The 26,388-nt window shown below is 54.1% G+C and overlaps 2 protein-coding genes and 1 pseudogene across 2 annotated transcripts; all 3 read right to left on the bottom strand.

The window, feature by feature from the left end:
• Window positions 1-10,051: 10,051 nt before the first annotated feature.
• On the bottom strand, window positions 10,052-12,775 carry LOC121137575 (xin actin-binding repeat-containing protein 1-like). Its single transcript, XM_040740136.1, is given in 2 exon segments — window positions 10,052-11,561; window positions 11,564-12,775. Coding segments are annotated over 2 exon segments (1,620 nt in total). The 5' UTR covers window positions 12,537-12,775; the 3' UTR covers window positions 10,052-10,914.
• Window positions 12,245-19,997, bottom strand: LOC101825772 (xin actin-binding repeat-containing protein 1). Its single transcript, XM_021234252.2, has 3 exons — window positions 19,871-19,997; window positions 12,810-16,206; window positions 12,245-12,382 (listed from the first exon to the last, which is right to left on the bottom strand). Exons 2-3 carry the CDS (start codon window positions 16,200-16,202, stop codon window positions 12,374-12,376), a joined length of 3,402 nt encoding a protein of 1,133 aa, XP_021089911.1. The 5' UTR covers window positions 16,203-16,206; window positions 19,871-19,997; the 3' UTR covers window positions 12,245-12,373.
• A 5,130-nt stretch (window positions 19,998-25,127) lies between these two features.
• Window positions 25,128-26,183, bottom strand: LOC101836392 (annotated as a pseudogene).
• Between the last annotated feature and the right edge of the window lie 205 nt (window positions 26,184-26,388).

A 26,388-nucleotide genomic window follows, 5' to 3' on the forward strand; every position in this document is an offset into this window, starting at 1 on the left:
TTGAGTTTAACTAGGTGTGTACTCCGGCTCTTCTGTCGTCGGTGGGAAAGGGTACCGAGAGGGAGAAAAAAAAGAGCATGGCGGGTCCGCAGGGACCCACGCACAGTGGGCAGGACTTCAGTGGGTTGAGGTTGGGGGCCAAAGATGGACATTCCTTAGGGCTTTGAAGTCTTCAGAGGGACCTGAGTCTTCAAATTAAGCTTTCCAAAAAGGGTGGATGGAAGCAGGGGCTGTGGAGTCTAACCCATGCAAAATCGGGGGGGTGTCTCTTTCTCTATGTACTATGGGAAATTAAAGATGAATATGTTAGGGCTACATATTAAACCATTTTCTTTGGCTACTAGGGAGATGGTGCTCTGTTGGTCTGCTTTGCCTGGCGTCCACAAAGTCCAGCACCTTATAAACCAGTGTGGTGGCGCTTGCCGGTAATCCCGACACTCTGGAGCTGTAGACTGGAGGTTCCCAAGTTCAGAAAAGTTCAACGTCATCCTCAACAGCATAACAAGTGTGAAGCCTGCCTAGGTGACAGGAGACTCTGTCTCAAAAATGAACATTTTCTCTGCTAGGCATGGTGGCTCACCCCTTAAACCGCAGCCGTTGGCAGGCTGAGTCGGGAGGACCACCGCAAGCAAGTTCAAAGCCAGGTGGTCTATGAAATGAGTTTTATTTTAGCCAGACCTACGCATAGCAAGACCTTGTCCCAAGTCTAAACCAAAACAAGATAAAGGGGGTGAGGGAACATTTTCTTTCGTCTCAAAAGTTCACACGCACCCCCTTATTCTCCTTCAAGAGTTTTAAAAGAGGCTGTGTTTTCAAGGGTCGCTAAAAGCATTTCAGGGCTAAAACAGGACGAGGCTGAGAGGGTGAGCTGGCCCTGGCCCAAACCAGAAGAGTGTGACACAGCCTGGACAGAATAACAAAGGCCCTAGAGTGACGCGGCTGATAAACAGCAGCTGCCAGGAAGAGTTCGAACGCCCACAGCCGGGGAATTTGAAGATGGGGGTGGAGAGGCCCCGCAGGGCTGGGTGGGAGGAGTGATGGTTTGGGGACCTCATCGGAGGTGGGAAGTTGTTACCACCGAAGCCCGAGCCAATCGTGGAGATGAGAGGGGCGCGAGGGACAAAGATTTGGGACTGCTACTGGGACCCGGGGGCAGGGCAGTTGGGAGCCTGGGCTTGCTTGGTTGGTACCTGCTGCTTGCTGCCCTCCACAGGAAGTGGGGAGAGCCGGGAGATAATGCAGGGGGCTCCTGGGCTTGAGGAGGGTCAAGTGGGTTCCCTTCATGAGTAAGCAGGCAGAGGGACTGGAGAAACTTAACAGGTTTGTGTGCAGCTTCAGGGTCGTTAATAGAGCCTGAGTCAGCCTGGGTCCTGCAAGCCCGTTGGACTCTGCCACCCTCAAGAGTCCAGTTAAACAGACAAAGCAACACTGAAAAGAAAAAGAAAAAAAAAAAAGGAATTCTTCAGTGTAGCCGCGTGAGACTAAGAACAAAGAAATCCATTGAGCTCATTGAGTCCATCTCCCAGGGTCCTTAATTTAAATTAAAACGAGAGGGCAAGAGGTATGCGTGAGCAGGCAGCCCTGGTCCAGGCGTGGCTCTCCCTACCCATCATCCCCTCTGCTCCGGGTCCTCCTGCTAGGGTGGCCTGACAAATTGTTGGAAGTGTGTGAGATCTGTTCCCCCGAAGATGGGTTTCCCTCTCTGGTGGGCATCAGGCTGCAGCCTTTTCTTTCTCCATCATGAGATTCCTGTGAAAGCTTAAATTTCTTAGGATCCTTTTATTTTTTGGTCAGGACGGGTTTGTTCCGCGTAGTCCCGGCTGTCCTGGAACTTGCTCTGTAGACTAGGTTGGCCTCAAACTCAAGAGATCCACCCACCTGCCTCTGCTTCTGCTGATGCTAATGGTAACCCTTCACCCGGCTACCACTCCTGCTAGGATTCATTATTTCAACAGTCTGACAGCCAATTAGGAAAGAGTGCACAGTTCTCTTTAGAACATATTAAAGTAATAATAATGATGATGATAATTAATAATAGTGACCCGGGCCCCTTTGTCCTGATGGCTTCCCACCTGGTTATCTGTTGCTCATCCCTAATGCTCTATTCCCAAGCGTGCACTTTCCTGTTTCTGAGGCCTGCTTGTCAAAACCTTCTCAGTTGGACATTCCCAGAGTTTAGAGTGAGAAAAGGCAGATTTTCTTTTCTTTTCTTTTTCTTTTTCTTTTTTTTTTTTTGGTTTTTCGAGACAGGGTTTCTCTGTATTGTTTTGGAGACTGTCCTGGAACTCACTCTGTAGACCAGGCTGGCCTTGAACTCACAGAGATCTGCCTGCCTCTGCCTCCCAAGTGCTGGGATCAAAGGCGTGCGCCACCAATGCCCGGCCAGATTGGATTTTCAACGTCCTTTACAGTAAATGTCAGGGCCTTATATGGTCATGTATTTCTTAGTCCCCCAGTAGTTGCATCTGTCTCCTAGAGGGGGAAAAAAAGGTGGATTTTGGTGGCATTGTCTTCTGACCTCCGTGGGTGCCATGGCAGGAATGTTCCCCCATACATAAATAGATGAATAAATGCGTGTAGTAAAAAAACAAACTCTAGTTGGCCGGGCGGCGGTAGCACACACCTTTAATCCCAGCACTTGGGAGGCAGAGGCAGGCGGATCTCTGTGAGTTCGAGGCCAGCCTGGTCTACAAGAGTTAGTTCTAGGACAGCCTCCAAAGCCACAGAGAAACCCTGTCTCGAAAAACCAAAAAAAATAAAAAAATAAAACTCACTATAGTTGACTGCCACCTTAGATACAAACATGAGGTGTGGTGGTCTGTCAGTTTGACAGAATTTAGAATCCCAGGGAACAAATAAATCTCAGGTGTATCAGGAGGGAAGACTGAGGTGAGAAGACCCACCCTCTGAGCTGCATAGCAGTGTTCATCTCTCTCTGCTTCCTTAATGTCTCACCTCTGCCGCCATGACTTCCCTGTCGTGTCTGACTGCATCCTCAAACAACAGAGAAAGAACACTAAGCCCTTCTTCCCTCAGCCTGTTTTGTCAAGTATTACAGTCGTGAGCAGTGAGCATCCTATCGTGTGTGTGTGTGCGCGCACGCGCGTGCGTGTGCATGCGTGCGTGTGCGTGCCTGTGCGTGTGCATGTGTGTGTGTGCGCGAGCATTCCACTGATGTTCTAGCAGATAAACCTTTATTCACTGTCAAGTATGAATTTCCTGCCTACTGTGTAATTTGGAATCATCAGGACAGTAGGGATGTGTTCTTTACAAAGGTGGGATTCCAGTGAGGAGGGGCTGGTGGTGGAGAGGGCAAGATCTTTAAAGGCTTTTTTTTTTTTTTTTTGGTTTTTAGAGACAGGGTTTCTCTGTGGCTTTGGAGGCTGTCTTGGAACTGTCTCTCTAGACCTGGCTGACCTCGAACTCACAGAGATCCACCTGCCTCTGCCTCCCAAGTGCTGGAATTAAAGGCGTGCACCACCAACGCCCGGCAATCTTTAAAGGTTAATTTATTCATTTTAAGGTTATGTTTCTGTATGTGTGCATGCACACGTGTGCAGTGCTCATGGAGGCCAGAAGAGGGCATAATATTTGATTCCTCTGAAGCTGGAGTTACAAGCATTTGTTAAATTCTTTTTTTTTAAAGATTCATTTATTTATTACATATACAGTGTTCTTCCTACATGCCAGAAGAGGACACCAGATTGAATTGTAGATGGTTGTGAGCCACCATGTGGTTGCTGGGAATTGAACTCAGGACCCCTAGAAGAGCAGTCAGTGCTCTTAACCTCTGAGCCATCTCTCCAGCCCCTTGTTAAATTCTTTTTTTTAAATTTGTTTATTTTATGTATATGAGTTCTCTATCTGCATGTATGACTTTATGGCGGAAGAGGGCATCAGATTCCACTGTAGATGGTTGTGAGCCACCATGTGGGTGCTGGGAATTGAACTCAGGACCCCTAGAGGAGGAGCCAGAGCTCTCAACCTCTGAGCCGTCTCTCCAGCCCAGTTACAAGCATTTGTGAGCTGCTCATAGCAAGAGCTGGCACTAATTCAGTCCTCTGCAAAAGCAACTAGTGCTTTTCGTTTTGAGACAGGATCTCTCTACCCTGCCCTGACTGTCCTAGGTCCTGGACTTAACGGCAAGTGTCACCATCACCAGGCTACTCAAGGTCAACTTTATTAGAACTTAAAAGAAAAACCTCAGTGCAGGCTGGCTGTAAATCTCAGCAGCTGCCTGGAGGAGGAGAATGGCAGAGCAAAGGAGAAAGCCATTTAAATGGGCGGGTGTGGAGATCAGACTCAGGATGGGAGGGAACTTTACACAAAGAAAATGGAAGTCATGTGCCGGGAGGAAGTCAGAGTGCTATGGAAAGCTGGGTGTGGCGGTGCACGCTTTTAGTCACAGCACTCGGGAGGCAGAGGCAGGTGGGTTTCTGTGAGTTCGAGGCCAGCCTGGTCTACAGAGAGAGTTCCGGGGAAAGCCAGGAATACACCGAGAGTCCGAAAAAGAAGAATAAAGAGGAGGAAAGGGGAGGAGGAGAGGATGAAGAAGAAGAAAGAGAAATGACATGGGCGGGGCTCTGCAGCCCTGTAGCCTGTCAGCTGATGCCCGCAGTTTACACGTGTGTGGATAGACCTCAGGGAAAACTTGAAAAGACACGGAAACATGGAGGAAGCCCTTTGGGCTTCGACAGGAGGAAACAGCTGGGCATGTGTGGACAACTTTTCCTGGGAGGCAGCAATGACAGAACAAAGTTACAATCCCACCCGAGTCCGACTCGGAGTTTCCTGGATTTGCTTCCAGAGTGCAGATGAGGAGTCACTCGCAGGAACGTGGGTGACCCCAAACAGCTGCATCCCCGAAAAGTCCCTCCTTGTCACGGAGCGTGAGCTCATGGAAGCTTCACCGTGGAGTGGAGTCCCCCTCTCTGTAGGTGCTCTACTATATCCCAAGGCTTCTAGCTGGCACAGGAAGTGGGAAGGGGTGCTGGCTGGAATCCCAGGCGAGGTCCCTGTGACCTCACCGCCCTCCCACTAGGGAAAGTCAGCTGCTCCGCTAAGGAACATCTACCCTATTACTGTATTGTTTTGCTCAGCCAGTTGCCATGGCTACCAACCCAAAGGCAATGTGTACTCCAAGGTGTTGATGGAAGGTTGTGTTATGCCCTGACGTTCTGAAACGTCACTGACGTGCGAGAGAGAAGCTGGGTTGAAGTCGGAGCGAGGAGGAGTTGAGCCACTGAAGACCACAGGACAGATGGAAGTACAAAGGTCCTGGGGCAGGAATCAACTTGGTGTTTTATGAAGAAAACCAGTGTGACTAGGGGAGGAGACGGGGGCCTGGGGGAGAGGAATGTGGGGAGGCAAGCCATTCTGGTCTTACAGGCTGCCCAGAGTTTAGATTCCAGACCTAGCAACCTGGGAAGTCAGAGCAGGGCAGCTGTGTGTGTGTGTGTGTGTGTGTGTGTGTGTGTGTGTGTGTGTGTGTGTGTAACCCAGAGCCTTACACATGCTAAGCAAATACTTTACCACTAAGTCATATATATCTAGATACAGATTTTCCCTCCTCTCTTTCTTTCTTTCTTTCTTTCTTTCTTTCTTTCTTTCTTTCTTTCTTTCTTTCTTTCTTTCTTTCTTTCTTTTCTTTTCTTTTTTTCTTTTGAAACAAGGTCTCATGTTATCTTGGCCAGCTTGGAATTCACTCCGTAGGCCAGGCTGATCTCCAACTCACAGAGCTCTGCCTGCCCCTGCCTCCTGAGTCCTAGGATTAATAGGAGTGAGCCACCGGACCCTCCCCCTTTTAAACTAAAACAAAAGCAAAAACACAACAAAAAAAAACACATTTATTTATGTTTGGCTTTTTTTTTTCAGACAGTCGTTTCTCCGTGTAGCTCTGGCTGTCCTCTAGACCAGCCTGGCCTCGAACTCACAGAGCTCTGCCTGCCTCTGCCTCCCAAGTGCTGAGATTAAAGGCGTGCTCCACCACTACAGGTTATGTTTGGCTTTTTGAGACAAGGTCCCTCTATGTAGCCCAGGCTGCTCTCCAGATGCCAGAATCTTTTACCTCAGCTTCCCCAGGCCTGGGGTTACTGTTGTGAGCCACCAAGCCTAGCTCTAACTGCTTATCTGAGGTAGGGTCTCATTAGGTTGCCCAGGCTGGCCTTGAACACTGTAGCACAGATTTTTAATTTATTTTCCTTCCTCAGCCTCCAAGATGTCGGTGGGACTGCAGGTGGGAGCCACACACTTGCGTCTAACATTTAAAACGAATTTTAAAAATGTATTTTTTTTTCTTCGAAACAGGGTTTCTCTGTAGCTTTGGAGGCTGTCCTGGAACTCGCTCTCGTAGACCAGGCTGGTCTTGAGCTCACAGAGATCCGCCTGCCTCTGCCTCCCGAGTGCTGGGATTAAAGGCGTGCGCCACCACCGCCCGGCAAAAATGTATTCTTATTATTGCTGGAGAGATGACTCAGAGGTTGAGAGAGCTCGTACTGCTTTTCCAGAGGACGGGAGTTCAATTCTTAGCGCAAACATAAGGCAAGCTTTAGCTCTGGGGGCATCGGTAGAAACCTACAGTTATGCACGTGCACACACACACACACACACACACACACAAATCAACCTTTTACTATTGTGCATGCATGATGTGTGTGGATGGGTGAGGATGCCACTTCTGTGCTTGGGTCCGAGGATACTGTGTAGATTCGCTCTTTCCACCTTCACCTGGATTCTGGGATGGGACTCAGGCTGCCAAGCTTGCGCCATAGGCGCCCTTATCAGCAGAGCTATCTCGCCTGCCCAGGCTCTTAACATTTTACTTCCATAGAGTTTCAAACTGGGGAGGCAGAGATGGATGGTAGCCGGAGGCAGAGGACGAATTCCAGACACAGGCAAGGACAGAGAGCATCTAGGAGGGACCAGGCGCCCTCCCGGGTAAGCCCCGGAACCGGCATCCGTTTGGAATCCGGGAGGGAGGCTCCGCGCAAGAGCTGGCCGGGACGGCGCGTCCTGGCGCCCGGCGTCTGCTCGCGGAGCCAGCCCTGGCAGCTCGCCAGCCGGGCGTTTCCTGGCAACCGGCCACCGCCTGAACGTTCCGAACCCAGAAGCCCGCGACGTCACCGTCACCTTGGTGACGGCTGTGGGAGCACGCCCTGTCGGCTCCGGGGGCGGGGTCTGGGCTCGGCGCGTAGGGAGACGGGCGGAGTCTGGGCAGGTGCGGAGGCAGGTGCGGTTGCAGGTGTGAGCGGGCAGGGGCGGGGCCTCCTGCACCCGGGGCGGGGTCTCATGCAACCCCCGCCCCCCTCTCCCGGCTCTATGGCTATGCTAGCCCGGTGCCTCTGTTGGGGTTGCACTGCAGCGACACCTCCCCGACCACCCAAACTCAGCCTGCCCTTGCCGACTGACCTTGTTTTCCACGCAGTTTTTCTCCCGTGTAAAATGACCTAATGTGCTTAGATATTTGTGTTCTCTGTCAGCCCTGTGAGGTCAAGGGTAAATTCTGCCTTGTTCATCGCTATTTTTAGCACCCTGAACAGATCCTGGCACGAAGCGCTATTGAATGCCAGTAGCGTGAATCCACAGATTGACTCAATCGTTTCGTTCATTTGTGTGCTCTTTTGACTTGTAACCAAGACCAACAACACTTGGGCACACGCCCCCTGCAGGTGAGAAGGGATATAACTAAAAAAAAATATTCCAGAAGGTTGTCGTGACGACACGTGTCTACAATTCCAAGACTTTAGTGAGAGGTAGGAGCAAGCTACACCAGGGGGTCAAGGTCATCTTCAGCCACAGGGCAAAACAAAACAAAACAAAAACAAGGCTTCTGGGCCAGGTGGTACACTCTTGTCATCCTCAGCCCTGACGGGAATGCAGGAGAATTACTACACATTTGAGGCTAGTCTGGTCTGCATATAGAGTCTCAAGCCCGCCAGGGCTAGAGAGACACCTTGACTTTTTTTTTCTGAGACAGAGCTTCTCTGTGTAGCCTTGGCTGTGCTGGAACTCACTCTGTAGAGCAAGCTGATGGCTCTACCTCCCAAGTACTGGGACTAAAGGCGTGCGCCATCACCGCCTAGCCTTTGTCTCAATGTTTAAAACAGAACAGAACAGAACAAAACTTCCCCCTACATTTCAGTGCTGAGAAGGAATGCCAGGCAGAGGTTTCAGCTTCACGTACTAAACACCTATTAATTCGGTCTTCACGTTGTACCACAATCATGCCCATCTTATAGATGAGGACACGGAAGACACTCACAGGTTAAGCCAAGGGAGAGCCTGGGGAAGGTAGAGAGGACAGCCAAGGTGGGGTCCCAGAGACACGGGAATTCCTGGTACACACATTTTTTTTTTTTTTGGTTTTTCGAGACAGGGTTTCTCTGTATTGTTTTGGAGGCTATCGGTCCAGCCCAGCCTCGAACTCACAGAGATCCGCCTGCCTCTGCCTCCCGAGTGCTGGGATTAAAGGCGTGTGCCACCACCGCCCGGCTGGTACACACATTTTATTTTGTGTGGTATTGAGGGTTGATTTACTGGACCCTTGTACATGTTAGGTGGAGAAGGCACTGGTGAGTTATGTCCTCACATCCAGACCTTTTCTCCTCCTCCTCCCCCTCCTCCCCTCCTTCTCCTCCTCCCCCTCTTCCCCTCCTGCTCCTCCCCCTCCTCCCCCTCCTCCCCTCCTGCTCCTCCTCCTCCTCCTTCATTATGCAGCACTGGCTAACTTAGCATTGGCTGGTAGACCAGGCTAGCCTACTCACAGATGTCTGCTTGCTTACCCCTCCCCCCACCTCCCCCTCCGCACTCCCCGTCTCCTTGGTGCTGGAATCAAAGGGATGCACCATCATTTCTGGCTCCCACGCCCTTTGTTTTGACCAGCCTGATGTAGCCCAGGCCAGCCCCAAGCTTACTAGTTGCCACCGATTACCTTGAACTTGTGCTCCTCCTGCCCCCCGCCCCAGGGCTGAGATGACGCGACCACCAGTCTCTGGGTCCTGTCCCCTTGATATCCAGACAGCAGATGCATCCTCCTTATGGAGGCCCACACGTGCCGTCTCCCTGTCACGGTCACGCTGCCACGACTTATGACTCATGTCTCCCGAGTGGGAAGACAGCCCAGTTGGGCACGTCACCCTCTTCCTGATGTCATCTGTGGTCTCTCCCTCTCCCCGTGCAAAGCCAGGTTCCTGAGAACAGTGCCCCACTGCGTCTCGCTGTCCTGTGTCCACCCTGCGATGGACCTGACTTAGGGTGCGCAGTGATTGTTCAAAGAGGAAAGAAAGAGGTTTTTCACCAAGCCACTGCATTTCCCAGTCAGGGTCTGCTCGCTCCCTTCCCAAGGACACCTCCCCGCCTGACACACAGTGCCTGTGCCAAGAGTACAGGTGATGAGAAATGGCTGAGTCATTCTGGGCATGGGAGTTCTAGCGGGATGTTCCTCCCTCCCCTTCCCTGGTTGTATGGGGTCTCTTTCCCATTCTGGGCCAGGATTTTAAGATTTTTTCCTAGAATGACATCCAAGAACCTCCATCAGGCAGGAGGCAGAGATAAAGGGGGGAGCAGCACGTTGTGGGTCTGTGGTGTGTGTGTGTGTGTGTGAGAGAGAGAGAGTATGTGTGTGTGTGTGTGAGTGTGTGTGTGTGTGTGAGTGAGTGGTACATGTTGGTAGCCTCTGTGTGTGTGTGTGCCTGTGTGTATGTGTGAGTGAGTGGTACATGTTGGTAGCCTCTGTGTGTGTGTGTGTGTGTGCCTGTGTGTGCATATGTGTGTATGTGCAGTGTGTGTATGAGTCTGACTATGGAGTGCTGGTGGCCATGCATTTCCCTTGGAGCCCCGTGCTGCCTGGAGTCTGTGTGTGTGTGTGTGGGCATGCAGAGCTCACAGAACAGGGAGTGGGCGGGGCCTTTCTGTTTCCTGACCTACACTGTGGAGGAATGCCCGCTCAGAGTCAGAGCTGCTAATGTTAGAGCAGTCACCTGATGACCATGGCTGTTTTCCCTTTGCGAACCTTGGCTCCGGGGCAGGAACATACACAGGCTGATACACAGAGTGGAGAATCACCTTTATTTCGGGGTCGTATTTTCTCATTTGGGGTGCAGAGTGGGGGTGAAGGGAGCAGGAAGGGCAGTGTATTTAGCTTCTAGGAACACTTGATTGGTGGCTCTTTCTGTGTGAACTTTGGACCACCGGTGATGAAGAGGCAGGCACCCAGGTTTTTCTGGAGCCTTCTGTCCAATCTCTAACAATGCCATGTCCAGTTCTGTCAGCCCTGGTCCTCACCGGGGACTAAGACAGCCAGATTCCAAGCTGGGCTTTGGTGGCGCATGCCTTTAATCCCAGCACTCGGGAGGCAGAGGCAGGTGGATCTCTGTGAGTTCGAGGCCAGCCTGGTCTACAGAGCGAGTTCCAGGACAGCCTCCAAAACGATACAAAAAAAAAAAAAAAAAAAAAAGACAGCCAGATTCCATAACAAAAGAAATAAAGGCTAACGGCGGAGGGACGCGTGGAGGGGTGTCTCTCAAACTCCGGCGATGAGGGGCAGACTAACGTGTGTGTAAGCTGGCCTGCTGTGGTGGAGCGTGCGTGCGCCATCCATCCGCCACAGGCAGCTGCAGGCCGCCTCCCGCGCATCCAGTGTTACTCTGCAGCTGGCCGCTTCACTTTTCTTGCTTTTTCAAGAACCGGTCCCGAGGAGGCAAGCAGCCCCCATCATCTCTCTGAAGAGCGCCATTCTTCTTGGTCCTTGTCGGCCCCTGACTCAGTCCTAGAGCTGGGGTGAGGGGTACCTAAGATGGGCGGGAGAGACAGAGGGGCTCACTGGGCAGCCGGCTGGATGTGGCTGCAGGGAACCCACGCCATCTGGGCTTCTGCCATGTCTCTGTTTGAACTGTGAGGGGCTGCGTAGGAGCTGCGTTAGCAAGGGTGCCGTGTGGCGCCGCGAGCTGTGGTCCGGGGTCCATCCGCGGCTCTCTCTGCCTGCTGGGTGATGGTGGAGGAGGGAGGACTGTGTATCTCCTTATGTTGTTTAATCACCGTTCTTGTGGCTCCGTAGGACTTGGAGCTAGCTGGCCCACACTGCAATTCCAGAACGCTCTTCTGCTGCCCTTTGGGCGCAGAGTCCTTGGAAACCATCCCAGCCTGGTCTTGGCTATCTCTCTGGTAGAGCAGGGCTTGGCTTATGTCCTGAGCTAGGTGTGTGCTTTTCCCTGAGATATAATGGCTTCCCTGAAGGCCAGGAGCTCCCAAAAGCTTCTCTAGCTGATTGGATAGAGATGATGGGGGGGGGGAGGAGCCCCTGCGGGAAGGTGACGTTTGTTGGAGGCTGGACTCCGGTGTCCTGGAGGGAAGAACAGGCGACAGGGCTGCCTGACCTTTGGCCTCTGTGTGATTTCTGATCTTAGCTTGGCCTTGTTCCTCTGGACGGCTCTCAGCCTTGCCTTGATTTTTGACTACAGTTGGATCTTTGGCCTGGCTTGAGCCTGTAGGTCTGGTTCTGCTGGTGATGGAGGCACTGGCTTGGTGTGCACTGGGATCTTTTGGCGTTCTCTGTGGATAACTCCCGTGTGAGCCTCAGACTGGAGGCTCGACATGGAACTAAGAGCTTTGTGTACCGCTTCTTCGATGTCCAGCAGCCGGGCCAGGGTCTGTTCCTTCAGCTGGGCAACCTCAGCATTCACCCGAGTCAGTTCCTCAAACGCCTGCTCCACCGAGGCCTCAGTCTTGTGGGGTGTGGTGGGAACCTGAGGGGTGCCCCCTCCCGGCTGGGGTGCACCCTCAAAGAGCTTCCGCAGGGCCTGTACATCCACACTGTGGGTTGCTTCCTGCTCCAGGGCTTGCACCTGGCTGAGGAGGCTCTGGAGCTCTCGATGGCTGCCTTGTACAGTCTCTGGGCTCTCAGGTGTCCCCAGCTTGGAACAGTTCATGGGCTGCTCTTTTGGGGAGCTAAGGCCCTTTTGTGGTGGGGTGAAGTCATTGCTGAGGATGTTCACCTGAGGGCACTGTCCCTTGGAGGGCTGGGCTGGAGGCAGGCATTCCGGGCCTGCTGCTTTGGGAGCTTTGGCTGACTGAGGGTTGGCTGTTTCTGGCTCACCTGGCTTGCGCTCTTGTCCTGCTTCTGAGATGCTGGAAGAGACTGCCATGGGCTTGGGCAGCCTGTGAGGCGGGTGGAGTTGGCTCAGGTGAGCAGGTTTGGGAGGCACTGGAGGTTTCTTTCTTGGAGATGCGGTACATTCCTGTTTGGAGCTTTCTGTCTCTGACCCCTCAGGGGTTTCCTGGCCAGCAGGTCTGTTGTGGGTGTGAAGGTGGGGCTCCGAGGCCTGCTGGATGGAGTCTTCATGGCAGCGGTGGCCTTGAGCTGGGTGGTCAGGTTCTGTCACAGCAGCTGGGAGAGTAGGAGGGGGAGGAACAGAGGCATTATGGGAGTGCAGGCTGGCACCTGCTGTCTGGGGTTTAGAGGTCGCAGTGTGGTGAGTTAGAGGGACAGTCTTCAGGGTGGAGTCTGCTGCTTGGAGGCCCTTGGCCCAACTTTGGGCCATCAATTTCCCCAGAGGTCCCCAGGCCCTTTGCGTATGACCCCCAGGCTCCTGATACCCTGGCCTGGGACTCACACCTGGTTCTGTCTGGCTTGGGCTGGGATTGTGGGCAGAGAGCGTACTCTCTCTGTCCCTTGGTTGGGGCTCTTTTTCAGAAAACTGGACAGCCCCAAGTGGGTCAGGAGTCCGCACAGGGTGAGCAGTATAGATACCGTCCTGTATGGTCACCCGCCCCCTAGGCGCCCCTTTGGGGACTGCTTTGTTGTCCCCACTGACCTTTCTGGGGGCTGCTGGGATCCGGGCCTCACTTCTGACCACAGGCCTGACGCTGCCTTGGGTAAGCCCCGTGGCAGGGATTGATGCTTGCAGACCATCTTGGCCAGGCACAGAGGTGGCTGTAGGGTCAGAGCCCTGCGGACGTCTGTTCAGAACTTGCTGGCGCAGGCTTTGGGCCTCGGCAGTTGCCATCCGCAGATTTTGCACGGCTCCCTGGAGATCCGGGGTCCCAGAGCCTAGAGGGGAAGCTGCGGTTCCTTGTGGCCCTCCTAAGGCTGCCTTCCCTGTCTGCCCAGCAGGGCTGGTATCTGTTTGCTTTCTTGCTTCCTGCAATGGGGCCTGGTTTACAGCTCTCCCATTTGGAAGGAACACTTTTCCAACTGCCCGAGGTGGAGGTGGGCAGGGTGTGGTCCCCGAAACTCTCAGGTGCTCCATCTCCACGGTGGAGTCCAACGGGGCAACATGTATGATGCTCTCAGCTGGGGGAAACCTCTGGGGCTCCTCGCTGCCCGGTACAGAACTCGAGTCTGTTGGTGGCTCCCACCGCAAACTCTGAAGGCCCGTCAGGTCTCCTTTGTCTATGCAGCTGGCCAGCAGCTGCACACTGCTCCTTTCGGGGGCCCCGCTGGTTAGCTGGGGCTGCAGGGAGTAAGCAGTCAGCACCACTAGGCCCTGCCCTGTCTCTTGCATCACCAGCCCTGTCTTTGCCACCGAGACCCCAAGGCCACAAGCCAGCAGCTGCTGCAGCTCAGGGTCCATGTCTTCAATATTCCCGCTGCCACCTGGCCCTGGCAACCTGAGTGGGTGCAGCCGGAGCCGGCCAGCAGCGTCCTCCTGAACCAGCAGCCCCCGCCGGTCCACATCCGCCCGGCGCAGCACTTGGCGGACGATCCTGGGGAGCTCGCCACACACCAGCTCCTCCTTCCGCACGTAGGGGCGCCCCTGCCCTGGGCCTGGGAGCACATACTTGGCGAGGCAGAGCTCCCCTGGCCCTCGGGCTTCCATGAGGATGCCTCCGTGGTGCAGGATGCCTGGAGTGGCGTGCAAAGTCCGAAGGGTTCTCTCGGCTGCCGTCTCCTGCCTCTCTGGTGTCCTGCGATGGGCAGGGCCTTTAGACTGTGCCTCCTGGAGGTTGTCCTCTTGGATGCTCTCAGCTGCCAGGGAACCCATGGGGCAGTTCTCAAACAGCCAGGTGAATTTGTGCACAGAGCCTGTGGGGATGGACCCAGGGCTCATTCTGGCCTCCTGCGTCTCCTTCTTGCCTGCCTCCAGTGCCTGGAAAACCTCTTTCTGCCGAGATACCTGCCCTGAAGGTATCTCTACCCGGCTGCAGTACCTTACAGGCCTTTTGCCACAGGGCTGGTCCGATGCCTGCCGGGATTCAGTCTCAAAGACATGTCTGTCTGTCTGTCTGTCTCTAGCCTGGACCTGGCTGGCTTGCAGGTGCTGCTCCCCAGAGCCTTCTACCTGGTTCAGAGACTGGGGCCCAAACATCCAGGTGCATGACTGTGCCTCAGCCTTGATCGCTGGATCTAGGACCTCTGATTCTGGCTTCTCCGCCAGCTCGCTCATGGGGTAGGTCTCAAACAGCCAGCGGATGGTCTGAACATCGCCTTTTCGAGGGGGCTCCGAAGGAGGAGCTTCTGGACCCTTCCCATCCTCCTCCAGTCTTTTCTGTTGCTCCTGTTGGTGGATCATCTCCAGTGGCTGTGTCTCAAAGAGCCACCGAGTGGTGCCAACGTCCCCAGCCACCACTTCCTGCCGAGTGATGCCTCGGACCACATCGACAGTGCTGGGGCTTCGACCCAGCTGGTCCAGGGGCTGCGTCTCAAACATCCACTTGTAGCCTTGAACGTCACCTCCCACTACCTGCTCTCTGCTGACAGAAGTCAGGGCATGGAGCTGTCCCCTGCTGTCCTGCATTGCATAGATGGGGGAATCTGTGCCCTGGGGCTGCTTGGCAGACTCAGCTGTTTGCGCTCTGCTTATGTTTCCACAGACTGGATGCTCACCCTGCCCGAAGCTGTCGAGGGGAAGGGTCTCAAAAAGTTTCTTGAAGGTTTTCACGTCCCCCTTCAACCCATCGTGCTGGGGGACACCCTGAGACAGAGGCAACGCCGAGAGGCCATCGCCAGCCAGACGGCCAGTCGTAAGCACCTCACCCTTCTGGTGACCCACTCGCTGCAAATGGCCCACTTGGACCTGGTCTCTGGGAGCATCCAGGGTCTTCGTCTCAAACAGCCAGAGTGTAGAGCGAACGTCACCGGGGATCACCTCCTCCTTGGGTGGAGCCTCTGCCCCAGCTTCTCCTTCCCCCTTCAGAGTGTCCAGGGCCCGGGTCTCAAACAGATGCCTCTGCTGCTGAACATCTGGACCAGGTGGGATGAGATCTGGAGACGGCTGGAAGTCCTTCTCGTCCACCAGGATCTCACGGATGGCATCCAGAGGCTGGGTCTCAAAGATCCAACGAGTCGCACTGACGTCGGGCAGGGCTCCCTCCTCAAGGGAGATCCCCCGAATCACCCGCACCTGGCTGGGATCCTGGTTGAAGGCATCCAGAGGTCGGGTCTCAAAGAGCCAGCGGGCTGACCTCACGGCGTTGCTTTGAATCTCCTCGCGACAGGCAGCCTTGACTTCGTGGATGGCGCCCTCTGCGTCCTGGATGGCGCATAGAGGTTCCGTCTGAAACAGCTTCACTGTCTTCTTCACACCCCCCTTCAGCTCCTGGATCTCAGAGCGCAGCTCCAAGGGGCTCTGCTCCTGGACAGAGGGGCGGGAGCCCAGCCGGTCCAGAGGACGCGTCTCAAAGAGCTCTCTGGTACCCCGCACGTCTCCACCGGCAGCGGGCTCCTTCGCGGCGGCCTCTGTCGCTTCCTCCCGGACTGTCAGTGCATCTAGCGGCTTGGTCTCAAACAGCTGTCTGGCTGTTTGAACATCCCCTCCCGGTGGACGGGATCCAGCCGGCTCCTGATCCGGGCCGCTGGCAAAGGAGCCTTCCTCAAACTTCCGAGAGGTGGCCTGAACGTTGCCCCCCGACACAGGTTCCTTGGCAGCTGCTGGCCTCTCGTGGTCGCCAATGGCATCCAGCCGCCAGTTCTCAAAGATCCAGCGCATACACTGAACATCGCCCTCCGTGGGCTCCTCGGAGCCCAGCACCTCGGCCAGGTCCTCAGCCACAGCTTCCTCGAGGTTCTTCCGAAGCTCGGGGTGGATGTGCTTGTAGAGACGGCGCAGCTCGCTGGCTTGCCGTTGCTGCTGGAGCTTGGAGAAGGACTCCTTGGGTGGTGGCTGCGGCAGACCCTCCAGGGCTGGCGGAGGGGGGAGGGACAGGCCCTCTCCCGTCCTCATTTGGACAGTTGGTGTAGGAGCTACCTGCGTCTGGGCATCAGCCATCCTTCTGAGAAAGGGAAGAGGTGAGGCGAGTGAGGGCCAGTTCCTGGGACGGAGGGCAGGGGGACGGCCGAGGGACTGTGTGACACCTACCGAGGGGCTCCCCCCACGTCTCTAGATAGCTAACCCGAGGCTCATTAGCCACTTGCCTGGCTGGTGTGTCCATCCACCCACCCACCCACCCACCCACCCACCCATCCATCCATCCATCCATCCATCCATCCATCCATCCATCCATCCATCCATCCATCCATCCATCCATCCCTGTGAGCCCCTATTTCCCAGTGTCACCTAGGTTGCTGGGATCCAGCATGGCACTCGGGATCCAGAGTCCACTCGGGACTCTTTCTAGCCTCTGGAGGGATCTCCAGGGTGAGCCTGGATGAATCATCGACATCTCCCTCTGTTAAAGTCATTTATGCCCGGGAGACTCACACAGGGGTGCTTTGAAGAGTCCTGTCTTAGGAGAAGCCTCAATGAAGGTTAAATGAAGAATCTTTTCCTCTGGTGGTGAAATTCCCTCGCAGGACACCAGAGGGCGGAATTAGCACGTTGACCAAAAAACCCTTTCCAACTTCCACTCTCTGGCTCTTAACTCACTCTAACCTTTTCCCAGGACCCTGGGTCAGCAGCTCTTGCTAGCGAAATAGAGGCCCAAGGAGGGGAAATTGTTCGTGTTTAGGCAGAGCCAACATTTGAATTCCAGGTCAGGGTTTCTCTTTTCACAGACAGGGTCTCAAGTAGTCCAGGCCTGCCTGCTGCGTAGCTGATAATGACCTTGAATTCCCAAACCTGCTGCCACCTTCCAAGTAATGCGATTACCAGAATGTGCCACCACTCCGGGTGCCATGGACTGACCCCAGGGCCTCCTGCATGCTGGGCAAGCATTCTAGCAACTGAGCCACATTCCCAGTCCAGGACTAATGGTATCTTAAGTTTTTTTTTCTCCCCACAATGCTTTGCCATTAAGGATAAGAAACAGAGCCCAGCCGGGCGTTGGTGGCACACGCCTTTAATCCCAGCACTTGGGAGGCAGAGGCAGGTGGATCTCTGTGAGTTCGAGGCCAGCCTGGTCTACAAGAGCTAGTTCCAAGACAGCCTCCAAAGCCACAGAGAAACCCTGTCTCAAAAAACCAAAAAAAAAACAAAAACAAAAATGGCCGGGTGTTGGTGGCGCATGCCTTTAATCCCAGCACTCGGGAGGCAGAGGCAGGTGGATCTCAGTGAGTTTGAGGCCAGCCTGGTCTACAAGAGCTAGTTCCAGGACAGCCTCCAAAGCCACAGAGAAACCCTGTCTCGAAAAAAACCAAAAAAAAAAAAAAAAAAAAAGAAACAGAGCCCAGAGTCAGATCCTGAAGAACGAGCTTAGGCAGTGCTAACTTGGAGTCACTCCCAAGCAATAAGAGGCTTTTTTTATTGGCCATAAGGCCCCTCTAGTCCTCAACAGGCACCCCTAAGAGAATTGGGAGGTGACATACCCAGAGTGTGTGAGACTGTGTGTATGGATTAAGATCCCTTCTGCCTAAGCATCTCTGGACATGAGAGCCCTGTCCTGGCTCACAGAGAGCCCTCCCCAGCTGTGGGCAGGCAAGGGCAGGCCTCCAGCCAGCATCTGGATCCTGACCCCTCCCCCACCCGGCTTCCACCAAGGCCTGCCTCCCGCCCTCTCTCCTCACTCCTCAGCGGTGACCTCACATCCCTCCAGGAGCCATCTTCCGGCCTGCTTCATGTATGTCCTATCTGTCTTGTGACAGGTGTTATGACAGTCCCCAGAGGCCATTAGGGAAGGAATGTGAACTGTGGGCTGCCCTGACCCGCTGCCCCGCCCTGCTCTCGGCCCTAAATATAGCTGAGGTACGGGCCTCAGCCATGGCACTCAGAGGGAGGCCTGGTGTGCCCATGTCCCATGCTGTCTTCCATACTGTGGGCTCCTAGGACTCCACCTCCTGCTTCCTGTGAGGTGTCTGTCTTGCAGACCAACCTGGAGGGTCCCCATCACTCAAAGGGACCGGAGGATGTGAGGTGAAGCAGGAACCGCTGGTGTCAAGTGAGAGACAGGGCCATCATCCTGTCCTCCTACCTCAGAGGGAGGAGAAGGGAGGGCTGCCCGCCCCACCCCCTCCCTGGCCTATCCGCCTAGGCTATCAGGGTCCTGAGGGAGGTGTGGTCTGACATTTCCTGCCTGGGCCCCAGGCAAAAGCCCTGGGTGGTCCCTCTTGGTCTCTGAGCTCTGCTGAGGAGACCACACACAAACCCGTGCCCTAGCTGGTCACCGTGATGGAGGGCCGAGCATATCCTATACAAATCACCACCCCCTCCTAACCCCAGCTCCCAGGAACCCCCAAAAGCCTTTTTGAGAGTTGGAGACCAAAGAGGTCAGATGTAAGGATCCTCAGATGTCTGTCATTAGGGAAAACAGAGTCCCAGAGAGGGGACAGAAACCTTGTCCATGGAGGCTCAGCAAGGGGGTGGAGAAGGCAGGGGTGAGTTTTCTGGCTCCTGGCCTGAGTGAGACTCCTACAGACAGGTTTCGGGCCAGTTTTAGGATATAGTAAGTTTCAAAAACTGTCTGTGTATAGGTCTGCTATGTTGAGACAGCCACTCAGGACCACCTACTGCTTAGGACTCCTCCCCCACCCCGCCCCGCCCCCTCTACAGCCCTGGCCCTCCTCTGTCCGCACTGGCCTGCCCTGGGTGTCTACCGTGGGCAGCCTCAGATCTGATCTTCCATTCCGAGCTGCCCTTGATTTAGTCTGAGGGTTTTCCCACAGAGCAAGACAATGGCCTGGGGACAAAGTCATCCCACCCAGGCTGCCTCACAAGGGAAGTTGCTCAAAGGCTAGCCTGGGCACCAAAGTCGCTGGGGCCATAGAAGCTAAGGTTGTCACCAACAATACCGGGAACTGGGCTTGCCCTAGGCCTCGATATTCCTGGCCCCTTACCTTCCTGGCTTTTGTCCGTCCCTCTTTCCCGCAATCCCTGGACTGGCCTCAGGCTTCCTGGGGGAGGAACCCCTGAAGTAAGAGGAGCTCCATATTGCATTTCTATTTATTTTTGAGACAGGTTTTCATCTAGTCCACAGTGGTCTCAAACTTAGGGAGTGATGGAGGGGGACTTGAACTTCAGGCCCTTCCCCTGCCTCTGTCTCCCAAGGCTTAGACCAAAGCACTTTACCACCTAAGTTCCATCCCAGGCCCATAGCTCCAGGGCCAGCAAAGGTACCTCTTGCTGTTTCCGAGGACCCAAGTTCCATTCCTGGGATCCATGTATATGGTAAAACAGAGAAACAATGTGCCCCGATTGCTACACTTTCATCATGGCACACAGACCCCACTCACACTCACACACACACACACACACACACACACACACAGAGAAAATAAACGTAAATTAAAAAAAAAATCAAAGCTCCAGGCGGCCACCAGAAACTCTCTGTGGATTATACTAGATCAGAGAGACTCTGCTTTTTGGGCTAGCCTGTGGTAACCACAGCAGCTGCTGAACACACACAAACGCTTGCTGCCTCCTAGAGAAATCCTGGTGGATTTTTTTCTCTCGGGGCCTGCCCTGTACACTTGCCCTCACACCCGCCAGGTTCGCTCCTGATACCCAAGCTGCAGGGTCCAGAAGGCCACAGCCGAGAGAGCGGGGTGGGGTGAGGAGGTGCTCACCGAGGGTCTAGCCTGGAGTCTGGGTCTAGCGGGCGCAGCCTTGGAGTCTGTATTCCTCCTGGGGTTGTTCGGCGTTGGTTCTGTTCTGTTCCTGGGTCCCAAGCCTTCTCTCCACCTTGGCTCTGGGTTTCTGTTCTCTGCCAGTGAGGCAGCTGCCTTTATCTGGCTGGCTGGGGGAGGGCGGGTGGGGGCAGGGAGAGGCTATGTTGGGAGTATTAAGTGGACCGGTTATTTTTAGGGCTTGTGGAAGTCGGCTTTCCATCCCGGGGAGTCAGTTACCAGGCCTTAGGGCTGAGGAGGGGTAGAGCGGAGGAGGAGTCCATTCATCCACGTCTGCCCCAAGGATCAGGGTGGGTGACTCAGTCATGGATGGAGACATCAGACTATTTTGAGGGGATGAATAAGGGGGACACTTGACATATGGGTATCTCTGTTCTCTCATCCTTTATGCTCCTCTCTCTGCTGGACAGTTGTTGCCAACGTGCCCAGGGCCTGGCTCCTCATCACCCATCTTTACCGGAAACATCTTTGAGTAAAAGGCCCAGGTCTTCTCCATCCTCTGATTCTCTCTGTGCAGAAAGACAGTGGACTGTCTCCTGTCATTTCTTTTCTTCCTTCCTTCCTTCTTTCTTTTTGTCTGCTTTTTTGAGACAGTGTTTCTCTGTGTAGCTCTGTGGACCAGGCTGGCCTCGAACTCACAGAGATCCACCTGCCTCTGCCTCCCAAGTGCTGGGATTAAAGGTGTGTGCCACCACCGCCGGGCTTCTCCCGTCTTTTCTCACCCTAGCTCTGCAGCCTGGGCCTGCGAAGCTCTGAGGAAAGTAACCCTGAGTGGACTCCTGAAGGAATGGGCCTGTTTACAAAAACCAAACCAAGCCAAACCTGTAGGCTAGTTCTGTGGTGCTCCCACCCAGTTACCTGGGTCCGTGGCTACTTCTGGACTCTTCACTGTGACTCAGGGGCCAGATTCTCTGGGAACGGCTGGGAGGACCGACACATGAAGATGACTCTGGGGTTATTTCTGACCCTGGAGTCATCATGTCTGTGGTCGCAGAGGGGGTGGCAGACATCACACCTGCCTCCTCTCCAGTCACCCTGCAAGCCTCATCCTTGATGCTGGCACACTGGCCTGTGTGGAGGGGACGTCACGGAAGGAAGAGGCTTCTGTCCCAGGTGGGAAGACAGACTGTTCTCTGGGTGAGAGTGTACTCTGTCTTCCTTCTGAAATCCAAGTTCCTTCGGATGCCGGGGGTGATGACAGGCATTGTGAACCTCTCCATGGCGTCAATACCTTCTCTGTCTCCTCCCTCCATTGCCATCCCCCCACCCCCCCAATCCTGGTGTCCCTGGAAGGGATGGAAGGGGCAGAGCCTCCCTCCCACAAGATGTTCCAGAGGAAGCAGGGCCATCTACAAGAAGAGACTGCCTCCCTGGACGATTGTGTGACTGTGAGCGTTGAATGGATTGCCCCTTGGAGAGGTCTGTGGAGAGTGCTCACCCTGTAGTGTGTGTCGTAAAAGTGGCCCGGTTTCTGTGACTAAGAAAAGCGCAGGCTGGTAGTCATGCCTCAGGTGAGGAAGCTGACGGCTCAGCTTGCCACCAAGACCCGAGTTCAATCCCCGGGGACCCACTTGGTGGAAAGAGGGAGCCAACTTCTACAAGTCGTCCTGTGACCTCCAAACGCAAAATATTCTTTTGAAAACAAACAAACAAATCAACCAACCAACCAGATGTAATTATGCTGGTATGGTGGCGCACGCCTTTATCCCCAGTACATAGGAGGCAGAGACGGTGGGTCTCTGAGTTTGACGCTGACGAGGTCTAGAGGTTGGCCATGGCTACATAGTGAAATCCTATCTCCCCACTTCCCCGCAAAATGGTAATAAAAAAAGAGGGGGCATGAAGGCAAACTTACTTTCACAGCATCAAGCGTGGTAACTCCTGTGAGGAATTTTCCAGGTCCTGTCGCTGAGCAATGGAGGTTTCTCTCCGTGTGCCTCATTAGAAACACGCTATTTCTAAATTGTCCAGTGAGTCTAACACTCAGATCCAAGAGGACTGAGAGTTTGTCTTTTTCTTTGTTGTTGTTGCTTGTTTGGTTTGGTTTTGGCTTTGGTTTTTTTTGAGACAGGGTTTCTCTGTGTAGACCTGGCTATCCCAGAACTCGCTCTGTAGACCATGCTGGGCTCAAACTCAGAGATCCACCTGCCTCTGCCTCTCAAGTTCTGGGGCTATGTAGAAACCTGTCTCAACACCACACAAAATAACGATAAAAAACAGCAGTTCACACACGAGGCAATTCCAAATCAGAAGTGCAGAGAGAGGCCCTGTAGACAGCAAACACCTAACGGTGCAGGCAGGTACACAGCACTCTCTCTGCTCTGACGGAAGTCCTTAGGGCCTTTTTGTTTTTGTTAGTTTTACTTTCTTGCTGGCCTCCAACCCTCTGCGTAGCTACGGAGGACCTTGAATTTCAGACCTTCCTGTCTCCATCTCCTCCGTGCTGAGATCAAAGCTGTGGGCCCTGTTTTCTGCAGTATTGGAGATGGGACTCTGGCTTCTTGAAGCATGGTCTCATTTGTAGCCCAGGCTGACCTGGAATGCAACCATGTCCATGGTCTGGTCTTTAGCACTACAAAAAGTGACGTATTCAGAGAGGGTGAGGTCACCTGTGATGCCCGTGGCCCCCTCCACTCAGGAGCGCTTCGGTCCAAGTTTGTTCTAAGTGACTTCTTCCCCCCCCTTTCTTAAAGATTTATTTATTTTACACATGAGTGCTCTGTCTTTATGCCAGCAGATGGCGTCATTAGAGATGGTTGTGAGCCGCCTACTGGTTGCTGGGAATTGGACTCAAGACCCGAGGAAGGAGCAGCCAAGTGCTCTCAGCTGCTGAGCCGTCTCTCCAGCCCTTGTTCTAACTGACTGTAAGGAGACAGGCACAGGCTTCTCCTCCTTGGATGCTGTCAGTCGTTTGGGATTGGAGCTGGAAGGCTGAAGCTCGTGCTGGTTGATGGTTTCCAGGAAGGCCAAGCCCCACCATTAGGGAAGGGCGCAGGGCAAGTGAAAGGCGCCACCTAGCTGCCCAGGGCCGCCTCTGCAGCCTGGACCTCCAGGGCCCCCTTTGCCAGCCCCTCCTCCAGGCGGGGCCGGTCCATACCAGGACTGAGCCGAAGTGGGTTCCCAGCTTCCCTCCACCCCAAGATGAATTTAGCGTGAGTAGGTCCAGCGGATTAAGGCCCGATCAGGAGTCACACGCCTAGGTTTGAATCCTACCTGTGACAACCGCTGTGTGACCTTGCAGGATTCCTTTCTTAAGTTTTTTTGTTTTTTGTTTTTTTGGTTTTTCGAGACAAGGTTTCTCTGTAGCTTTGGAGGCTGTCCTGGAACTCACTTTGTAGACCAGGCTGGCCTCGAACTCACAGAGATCCGCCTGCCTCTGCCTCCCGAGTGCTGGGATTAAAGGCATGCGCCACCAACGCCCGGCTCTTTCTTAAGTTTTAAAATTCACATTTTTTTTTATTGTATTGTGGGTGGCGGCGGCACGTGACGGGGGGGCACACCTGGAGGTCAGAGGGCAACTTGGAGTTCATTCTCCCCATCAACCTGGGAATCGGGTTAGGCTTGGCCGCAAACAACTTCAGCTGCTGTGTGGTTTGAGTAGGCAGGTCCCCACGGGCCTGTGCGTTTGAACACTGGGTCCACAGGGAGTGGCATTCTAGGAGGTGTCACCTTGTGGGAGAAGTGTGTCACTGTGGGGGGGGGGCTCACAAGCTCAAGCCTTCCCGGTCTCCCGCCGCGGCCTGCAGATCCCGTCCCAGTCTCCTGCCACGACCTGCAGATCAAGATGCAGGACTCTCAGCTCCCTCTCCAGCACCGTGCCTGCCCGCAGGACGCCATGCTTCCCGCCATGAGGATCGGGGACTGAGCCTTGAACCTGTAAGGCAGCCCAGTGAAATGCTTTCCTCATGAGTTGCCGCGGTCATGGTGTCTCTTCAGAGCAGCAGAAACCTTTATTTGAGAGAGCTGCTGAGCCATCTCACTGGTTCCCACAGTGTTTTCACGCCCAGGGTGTCCTGCGTGATGCATGTGAAAAACCTCAACCCCCCCCTTTTCTTTGAGACTCAGAAGGTCGCCTCAAGTGGAAAATTCCCCAAGGTCCCCTAGGCAGGGAACAAGGTCAGATTGAAAACATCTGGCCCAGAGTGCTGACACGGAAAACCAGCAGGCTGTAGAGATAAGTTTAATTATGACCTTGTGGTTTCTCCAGGAAGGATGAGTTATGCCCGCGCTTCTTACAATGCCCCTATTGCTTGCCCAGATCTGCACCTCCAGCGGCCCTGTTTTTTACAATACCCCCATTGCTTTGCTTGCCGAAGTTATGTACATAAAAAGAAAACTGTCCTAAAGCTCGGCGCGCTCAGCTAGCTAAGGCTGCTGAATCGCCCACAGACGCCTGTGTGAACAATAAACCTCTTGCGGTTTGCATCCAACTGTCTGGTTATTGAGCTCGGGACGTCACGGGGTATTCAGCCTGATTACTTCAGGTCTTTCACATGGAGACACTGGGCTTCAGCCCTCTCCTAGTTTGTCTGCTGCGGTGACAGACACATGACCAGGAGCAGCTCAGGGAAGGAAGGGTCCCCTCATCTGATAGTCCCAGCGCGGTCCGTCAGTGAGGGGATTCAGCAGGGACCCAGGCAGGGTGGGAGCCTGGAGGAAGGCAGCGTTACCAGCTTGTTCTCCGACTCCCATTCTATTATGCTTGTTTCACACAGCCCAGGCCCACCTGCCCACGGTGGGCTAGACTCGTCTACATTGATTAGTAACTAGAATAAATGCCTCACAGACACGGCCCACAGGTCACTTGGATGGAGGCAGCTCCTCAGTTGAAGGCCCCTCTTCCCTGATGAGGCAAGTTGACTACCGGGACCAGCTGCCACAGAGAATGAGGAGCCGACTCCAAAAATCCATAAGCTGAAGGTCTAGCACCTTCAAGGACGACTATGCTGAAGACTCTTTTTTTTTATTTTTTTATTTATTTTTATTTTTTATTTTTTTGGTTTTTCGAGACAGGGTTTCTTCTGTGGCTTTGGAGGCTGTCCTGAAACTCGCTCTTGTAGACCAGGCTGGCCTCGAACTCACAGAGATCCGCCTGCCTCTGCCTCCCAAGTGCTGAGATTAAAGGCGTGCGCCACCAACGCCCGGCTGACTCTTTTATTTTAAACATATGAAGCTGTTTAATTAGGTTGTTAGCAATTTAAAAAAACAGTCTGTGGGGATACATCCTATTTGTCGGAGGGAACTGAGGTCGCAGGTAGCCCCGGAGCTGGGGACAGTTTTCATCGATGGCCAAATCTGCGAGTCCACTGTTTTCTGATCTACCTTGCACTGCTCTGAAATCTCGCCTTTCTCCTCCTCCGTGTCCAGGATCTCCCTCCTGGTGCCTGCGTGTGTGCAGCCGCTGCTTGTCGAAGTAAGCCTCGGTGAGGTGTTTGGGGATTTTTAACCTTGCTGATATCTACCTTTGTAGAGGCGATGATGAGAAACTTCTGGTGTATTCTGCGCAGAGGACCTCGGTCGAGAGCAAGAGGCCCAGTCACAAGTAGCGAGCCACTGCCCCGCTGCACCAGGAAGACCACCCTCTTGCGCGGGTGGCGCCTGGTAAGGATGATTAGGAGGGTCCCAGGAGTGATGCCGGCGCGCGGCCTTCTCACGGGTGGCCCCAGGAATGGCGGCAAGCCTTCTCCCGAGTGGACTGAAAGGCTTTTTGAGGCTCAGCGCTTCCGAGGCGCGGCTTCCACAGGATGACACATGGGCATTTTTTTTTGAAGCGTAACCGCCTTGGTATCACCATTCTCGTCACCACCGACTTGGCTGCAGCAAGACCTCCTTTTTCTTCTTTCCAACCTTGGGTTTTGCTGTTGAGGATTTCCTTCTTGTACAAGTACTTTCTGGAAATCACAGCAGACGGGGAGTGCCTGCCAGTTCCTCTAACCGGGACCGGGATGGGGTTTGGGCTGCAGGGGGACTTTCCCTTCCCGGGTCACTGGCTCTCTCTGGCTGCACCGGCAGCGGTGGCGTGACTGCCAGACTTTTGGCTGCAGGCGTCTTCTCCTTTGTGTCAGGCCTCTAAGCCTTTCACCCACCGTCTTGAGAGATGGAAAAGAGAACCACGGTCCCGGCTCCTGGCCTAATATGGAGATGGGTTTTTAAAACACATTTATCCATGCTTCATTTTGCGTGTGTGCGTGCTTGCATGTAATTTCCTCGCACCTTGTGAAATCCTGCTGCTCATGGGAGACAGAAGAGGCATCGTGCCCTCTGTCAGAGTTGCAGATGGTTCCGAGTGGCCGGGTGGGTGCTGGGAACCGCATCTGGGTGCTGGGAACCGCATCTGGGTCCTCTGCAAGAACAGCCAGCTCTCTTTACCACCGAGCCATGTATCTAGCCCCTGGGAAATGGATTTCAAAGGAATCTCTTAAGGTTAAATGGGGGTCCAGCACCCCCAGATCACTGCC

This window comes from Mesocricetus auratus, unplaced genomic scaffold (genome assembly GCF_017639785.1).
Source record: "Mesocricetus auratus isolate SY011 unplaced genomic scaffold, BCM_Maur_2.0 Super-Scaffold_100691, whole genome shotgun sequence".
NCBI lineage: Eukaryota > Metazoa > Chordata > Mammalia > Rodentia > Cricetidae > Mesocricetus > Mesocricetus auratus.

What these genes read in the sequence shown, in the direction of transcription:
- LOC101825772 (XM_021234252.2), bottom strand. Translation starts at nt 16,202, where the DNA reads ATGGCTGATGCCCAGACGCAGGTAGCTCCTACACCAACTGTCCAAATG.